We start from the raw sequence: 7,056 nt of genomic DNA, 5'->3' as shown, positions 1-7,056 counted from the left end.
CATACACGTGAATACGCATGCAATATTTTCGATGAATAGTTACCAAAGTATTACATAAATACATAACGTTTCTAATCATCAGAGAGAGAAAATGAAGCTCCACTAAACGAATTATTTTCAGTAGACCAGAATCTCAACTCTGTCTCTTGGTTATTTTTTTCAAGTGCTGCCACCTGCTGCGATATTTTCTAATATTGTTTATGCGCGATTTTAAAGGCACCTTTCATTGACACTGTCTTTGAATTATTCACTAGGTTACTCGATAAATACATATTTAAATATTAATATTGTAATTAAAGAGCACTTCACATTTTTCAGCATTTACATTTTATCCGGAACTTGTTGCGTTCGTTTTTCTGACGGTCTTCTTTCTGTGTTGCACACATCTTTGTCAACATCCTGCGGCGTGGGGAAAATGTTGTGGAGTTCACTTAATATTAGCGTTGTGAATGTTTTTTGGGCTTTTCTGGCTTTATTTTTCCTTTCTGCTTTCCTTGTTCACAAACTCACACACGCACAGAGAGAATTTGAAACATGGCGTCTGTACGTTTTGTTCCAGGATCTTATTCGTTACGGGAAGACGAAACAAACCCACCAACGTGATGGCTGGATGCGTGTGATTAACATCCCGAAGAGGTAACTTGTTATTTGGGAACAACCTAGCATTATTCAATGTGGTGAACTATAAACTAACTTATTTGTGAGTTATCTATATAGTATTAAAAAAAGCACTATATATACACACACGTAATTTAGTTGTTAGCATATTACAAAGTTAAACATGGAACGTTTAATGACAAAATAATTGGCCAGTGCCAAAGAAACAATTGACTTAATTTACTTTTTTTTTTCTTCTTTCGTCTCTCAGGTGGTTCTGGCACTTCTATGCAGTCTCTGTTGGCTGGAATGGTCTGTTGCTTGTCATGCACATGAACTTTACATTTCATCGTCAGTCAGTCCCATCGTGGTTGACTGGAACAGTAGACATTTTGACTGGTGTTCCAAGCATTTACAGTCAAGGTAGGCTGGGAATCCAGTGCTGTTCCAGCTGCTACGCCTTTGTCTGATACAGGTTTTCTTCCTGTGTGTAGTCCCACAGCTGTCTACTCTGCTGATGCAGCAGATGATCTGCATCCACTCCCTCAGGAGGCTGATGGAGTGCCTGTTTGTCAGCGTGTTCTCTGATGGAGCTATACATTTGGTGCAGTATGTGTTTGGTCTGGTTTATTACGTCGCACTGGGGTTGACAGTGCTCTGCTCAGACCGACTGGGAACAGGTAAAACAGTACTTTATGTGGGGAAGCAATCATCAACTACTTGCTGCTTCTTTTGTTATGGATTGTTGATGTTTGTGCTTTCTCTTTTTAGGGACTGGAACTCTCCTCTCTCAGCTGAGCTGTTTTCATGTAGCAGCAGTCACACTGTTTATTTGGGCCTCGCTCATGCAGCATCAGTCCATGGTCCTGCTGGCCAGGCTCCGTACCGGGAAATCAGGTGAGCTTGTGCAATGATGTTGTAATGATTCTCCAAACCACTGTATTAATATTAAATTAAAACTGTCCAGTGCATGTGTATAGAGTTTAAACCCCTGACAAGGGAATAACAATTTTCCAATCTCCAGCAGAATTACTTAAGTGTAACATAAATTAAGGTGGGAGGAAGTTAAGAACCCATTGCTACTGAAAAGCTAAAGAAAACAGGACTATGAAAATAAATCCCCTTGCATATATTTTTGTTATCAATTACATTATATATAACTCCTGTATTATGATCTTTGTATGTCACCACCACTTTGTTGTCAATACACAGGGCTGGTTGTGATAGAAAATCTATCACAGTGAACATTGTATTTGATTTTATAGTTGTGTAAATTGTATTATGTAACAATTTTTTGTTAAGTCAAAATTTAAGAAGAATAGAGCCAAACTTACTTTCTAAACTGGCATACAGAAACATAAGAAAAGTCAATCAAGCATGAATGACTGTTGTATCTTTCAGGAGCAGTTGAGACACGGACACACAGATTACCAAAGGGGGGCTGGTTCGATCTGGTGTCATGTCCACATTATTTTGCTGAGCTGCTGATCTACATCTCACTGAGTTTGGTTTCTGGAGGCTTATCTCTCACCTGGTGGCTTGTTGTCCTCTATGTGCTCTTCAACCAGGCATTGGCAGCGCAGCTTTGTCACGAGTTTTATATTGGAAAGTATGAGTCATACCCGAGGTATATAAAAGCATTTATACCATTTGTGTTATGAATAGCATCAAAGATCTCTGATGATCTGAAGGCAGAAGACAAGGGAAGCTGCACAGCAGCCAATAGGTCCAGACTGTGAGTGTGAGCCATGACACTACTGCAGAAAATCTCCACCAGACCAAAATCATCTTTATGTGAAAGAACAGTTGTTTCATAGAGACTGATGTGAAGAAAGGAGGGCAATCACCACAAAACAGTTGCTCAGTTGCTTTTTGTTGATGTAATAGGTTATAAATTATGTTGATTATTGCAATGGAATATTTTGGGGCACCCAACAGATTCCTGGACAGACTCCAGTGTAACATTAATATTGCTTCCAGAGTCCTTAACTCAAACAAGTTCTGGCAACACATCAACCACACCCTCCATTTTCACTGGCTTCTCATTACGTCACACATCGACTAGAAAATCTACCTCATCACGTTCAAATCCATAAATACCTCCACCCTATTTTCATAGTGGTAGTGACAATAAATGTGCTTTTAATACTGTATATTTGACTTTGAAGTACAATTTGAATTAATTCGCTGTAATTGAACATTTTATAAAATGTATGAAAGAACAGACTGAAATTATCTTAACATTAAATTATTTTCTTTAAACTGGAGTGGTGTTACTGTTTACTTTTTAAAAAAGATAAGATTTTACTATTAATTGAAGTATTTTCTATAACTGAAAAGGGACAAAATTTGTTTTTTTAAGTAAATGTATTTTATACTGTTATTGGCACGCAGACAGTCCAATCACTGAGCGTTCTCTGTCCGTACGCCAGGCAACGTATGACGTCATTTTTAAACATGGACCAATCACGTCAATCCTTCGTTCCTGAATGCGGAAAGAAGACTTTTAACTTCCGCCCAGAGTTGAGTAGATCCTGGTCGTGACGTGTGTTAGTAGCAGAGTCCCTCCGATTGTGTAGTTAGCTAACATGAGGCTAGCCATTTTCGTTGCCGGTGATATTAGCATTAAGTGACTGGGAGACGGATTCATTCTCCGGTTGTGTTTGGTCAGGATATCTGCTCAGCAATAATGCCTCTCAGGGTCCGCGGAGGAAGCGACCGAGCCCACCGAAGTGTGGTGTGCGTGTTGCTTCCGCTCGCCGCCGTGTTGTTGTTGTTATCGGTCGGAGTTGCTGCTGTTCCAGAGGAACAGAAACCAGCTGTCCAGGAGCAGATCCCGCAAGAGGTAAACATCGACATTTAAAATGAATCGTCAGGATTCGTGAAAATAAACGAATCGTCAGGATTCATTTAAACTTGTGTTGGAATGTGAATGAACGTCAGTGCTTCCCGCTGCGTTCCAAGCTAGCTAGCACATGCTAAAGTACCGTTTCGGTGTCTAGCGATAGTCAGTCAATGAGAAACACGTCTAGCAAACCTTTTTTGTTTTTGTTTGTTTTATAAAGTTATCTGACATGGATTTTAAGGTGTGTGTCTGAACTTGTAGCTCACACCAACCCGTTGTCATGACATTCAGTTTACATTTCCTGCGATCTGTGCTGGCAGCCTTGACTCCCGTCGTTCTGTCATTGCAGAAATCCTCAAGTCCCCAGCCCATAGGCCCGGCGGTCTCTGCAGATGCCTCCAGCAAAGGAAACCTGGGGTTCATCCACGCCTTTGTGGCCTCTATTTCTGTCATCATCGTCTCTGAGTTGGGAGATAAGACATTTTTTATTGCAGCCATCATGGCCATGCGTTACAACCGTCTCACTGTGCTGGCAGGTGCGATGCTGGCCCTGGGACTCATGACTTGTCTTTCAGGTGAGGGGCTAGAATTTGATTTTTAGTTTAACATCATTGGCTGAGTAATAATTGTCATTACCCCTCCCCAGTGCTGTTTGGATACGCCACCACCATTATCCCTAGAATCTACACGTACTATGTGTCCACTGCTCTGTTTGCTATATTTGGTATCCGCATGCTAAGAGAGGGGATGAAAATGAGTCCGGATGAAGGCCAGGAGGAACTGGAGGAGGTGCAGGCAGAGATCAAGAAGAAAGATGAAGAGGTTGGCCAACTTTTCCGATACGGTTACAAACATGTTCATTAGAGGAAGTTCCAGTGTGATGATTGCTCACTGTGAATGCATTGCTTTTTTTAAATCACTTAAACACCACGACTGCTGTTTATAACTGGTGACGTACGTTCTCTGACAGACTCGCGGGAATGACTTTTAACTTCCACATCTTTTCATGTCCTCATGTGTCACTTGTGTCCTTTGATTTCTGTGCAGCTCCAGCGTTCCAAGCTGGCTAATGGAACACTAGATGTGGAGGCTGGGACTACGGCTCCCCAGGGAAGGTTGCACAGCTTCATCTCACCTATTTTCCTCCAAGCCCTCACCCTCACCTTTTTGGCAGAATGGGGAGACCGCTCACAGCTGACTACTATTATACTAGCTGCCAGAGAGGTTTGTTTACTATGCAGCTTTGGGCTTTATTGACTTAGTTTACAGTGTAGATTATCAGATTTTGTCGACCCCATGCAAACAAAAACTGCTTTGTTGATATTGTATTAATTATTTGGTAAAGGTAGGTTATCATTACCCAGAGCATCAACATGAACGTTTATTCTTTTCCCAGGATCCATTTGGAGTGGCAGTGGGCGGTACATTCGGGCACTGTTTGTGTACAGGACTGGCTGTGATAGGAGGCAGAATGATTGCCCAGAAAATATCTGTCAGAACAGGTGAGATTAGGTCTCTATTTATTCCATCTTAGAATATTTCTGCTGGTGACACGCTCCTGTAAAGCACAGTGGATCAATTTTTATTTTTCATAATTAGTGGAAAAAGTGATACTACTGATCATGTTGGAAAAAATACAATGTTTATTCCTTCGAGTAGGTTCCATATGATAAACAAAAAAGACCCAATAAGTTGACTGTCTCAGTAAGGTTAGTCCCCAGCTAGTGTTTCTGGTTCTGTTCCATTGTCCTGCTCAGGTGGCTTTCATGCTACAGAGGACACTTCCACCTTTAGATCCTCAGCTCCTTTTAGCGCATCGCTGGAATGTTTTCCCAGCTTATTAAATGATGATCCATTAGTTCTCGACTCATTTTTCTGTGCATTTTTATATTTAAATTTGTCCCATCACTTTCTAGACTTTAGGAAAAAAAAATTTGAAAGAGATATGAAGGAAACTTCAGTGACTGATCCATTTGGAGAATCATCTCTTGGTATTTTTCTACCCTGTAATTAAAATGCCTGTTTTCCTTGTTTTGTTTTTTTATAGTTACAATCATTGGTGGGATCGTCTTTCTGGCATTTGCCTTGTCTGCTCTGTTCATCAAGCCAGAAGCTGGACCGTAATTGGACATAAGACTTTCAGGTTTTTTGTGAATATACATGTAAACTTTGGTTACATTGCTGTGGAGGGACTCCAGATTTGACTCCTTCTCTTCTATATGTCCAGTAGAAAGTGTGACATGCTAAACAGAGTCCAAACATAGCTTAACTCATTCCCCAACTAGCCTCTGCAGTCTAACTCTGGAGACTTCTATTAGCGTTACATAGAATTTCCTGAGTACACATTAAAGCCTCATGGGAGGTGTAGTTGTTAAATCCTTGATTTGCTGGGACTTATTTTGGTCAAGTACAGAAGTTAAAGCACATTTAACATCAAACAGAAAATTCTCATCAAGTGAGATGAACTGAGACCCTCAGGAAAAAGAAAGTAGCTACAGAGGCTAGCTTGGAGAGGCGGGTTGGGCTGTAGCTGTCTGAAGAACAGTTTTCTCCTCATGAGGTGTGAGAAATACGACTGATTGTTACTGATCTCCTCCCTCCAACTTCCCTCTGAGGATATGTGGCTCACAAACAGAGCCTAACATGCAGTACTCCCTTCCCTCACAACCATCAGACAAGTCCTTTTCAACATTTTTTTTGCATTGGTTTGACTTTATGAGTATTTTTTGTTAATTTGTCTTGACCTGTTGCAGTCAGGTAACCATCGACAGAGTAGTAACTTCATTGTTTTTTTTCCGCCACCACACTTTCTAGTGAGTTTCAGCCGCTTTTGTGATTTTATGTAATATTTCCTACTGAGGAAAATCCTGGAAGACTGAACAAATAGCACATCATGAAGACACTTCAGATTTTTTGAGGTAACGCCACCATCTAAATATTTCCATTAGTTAATACTATGTCAACATAGAAGCAGTCTGTCAGTGAAACTGAGTCCTGAACCACCAGAAACTTGTGTCCAGATGCATCCACAAGTTGAATTACTTGTACAGGTAGAATACCTGGAGAACTCCACCACACTTCATGTGCACCCCTCCAAACTACTAGTCACATGTAGGAGACAGCAATAGAGAGCAAAGTGTAGATCACGGTGGTCAGTGATGACCTCCAGAGAGAGTCCCACACAGATGAAGTCTTCCTCCATTAATAAAACCAGTATGTCCCATTCACAGAATCAAATACTCCATCGGGTACGGAATAGATCAGTCCCTCGCCTGTAATTTATCATTCACAAAACCTCCAGTATATGTAGTCACTCTGTCATAAGCAGTTGTTATAGATTAGTGACACCTGATCGTAACAATGCAATACAAGCATCTTTTAATTTAAAACAGTATTTATTTAGTTTTGTTTGTTCTTACGAACATGGACTGTTGAAACAGGCAGGGAGTCTAATCAAGGAATGGTAATATTTTTTTATAAGTGAACAAGCTAAAGCTGTGCTGTCAATATTTGACTGGCTGTGCTCAGTTGTGTAATACTTGATACATGTTGGCAGAAATGCCTACGGATATAAAATTCTCAATAAAATGCTTCTTGTGTTGTTTGATTTCCAA

General features: G+C 40.6%; 2 protein-coding genes across 2 annotated transcripts; both read left to right on the top strand.

Moving 5' to 3' along the window:
- Nucleotides 1-415: 415 nt before the first annotated feature.
- On the top strand, nucleotides 416-2,812 carry srd5a3 (steroid 5 alpha-reductase 3). Its single transcript, XM_068320086.1, has 5 exons — nucleotides 416-636; nucleotides 869-1,020; nucleotides 1,092-1,277; nucleotides 1,369-1,494; nucleotides 1,999-2,812. Exons 1-5 carry the CDS (start codon nucleotides 416-418, stop codon nucleotides 2,256-2,258), a joined length of 945 nt encoding a protein of 314 aa, XP_068176187.1. The 3' UTR covers nucleotides 2,259-2,812.
- Nucleotides 2,813-3,123: 311 nt separating this feature from the next.
- Nucleotides 3,124-7,034, top strand: tmem165 (transmembrane protein 165). The gene is made up of 6 exons (XM_068318777.1): nucleotides 3,124-3,442; nucleotides 3,792-4,017; nucleotides 4,089-4,264; nucleotides 4,490-4,666; nucleotides 4,839-4,944; nucleotides 5,490-7,034. Exons 1-6 carry the CDS (start codon nucleotides 3,287-3,289, stop codon nucleotides 5,564-5,566), a joined length of 918 nt encoding a protein of 305 aa, XP_068174878.1. The 5' UTR covers nucleotides 3,124-3,286; the 3' UTR covers nucleotides 5,567-7,034.
- Nucleotides 7,035-7,056: the final 22 nt, after the last annotated feature.

Source organism: Antennarius striatus, chromosome 7 (genome assembly GCF_040054535.1).
Source record: "Antennarius striatus isolate MH-2024 chromosome 7, ASM4005453v1, whole genome shotgun sequence".
Taxonomy (NCBI): Eukaryota; Metazoa; Chordata; class Actinopteri; order Lophiiformes; family Antennariidae; genus Antennarius; species Antennarius striatus.
Note: the sequence above shows the minus strand (reverse complement) of the source record. Positions and strands in the feature narration are given on the sequence as shown.

Coding starts and splice junctions, on each gene's coding strand:
- srd5a3 (XM_068320086.1), top strand. CDS start 416: ATGTTGTGGAGTTCACTTAATATTAGCGTTGTGAATGTTTTTTGGGCT. Junction 1,278..1,368: donor CTCAGACCGACTGGGAACAG/GTAAAACAGTAC, acceptor TTCTCTTTTTAG/GGACTGGAACTCTCCTCTCT. Junction 1,495..1,998: donor GCTCCGTACCGGGAAATCAG/GTGAGCTTGTGC, acceptor TGTATCTTTCAG/GAGCAGTTGAGACACGGACA.
- tmem165 (XM_068318777.1), top strand. CDS start 3,287: ATGCCTCTCAGGGTCCGCGGAGGAAGCGACCGAGCCCACCGAAGTGTG. Junction 3,443..3,791: donor AGGAGCAGATCCCGCAAGAG/GTAAACATCGAC, acceptor CTGTCATTGCAG/AAATCCTCAAGTCCCCAGCC. Junction 4,265..4,489: donor TCAAGAAGAAAGATGAAGAG/GTTGGCCAACTT, acceptor ATTTCTGTGCAG/CTCCAGCGTTCCAAGCTGGC.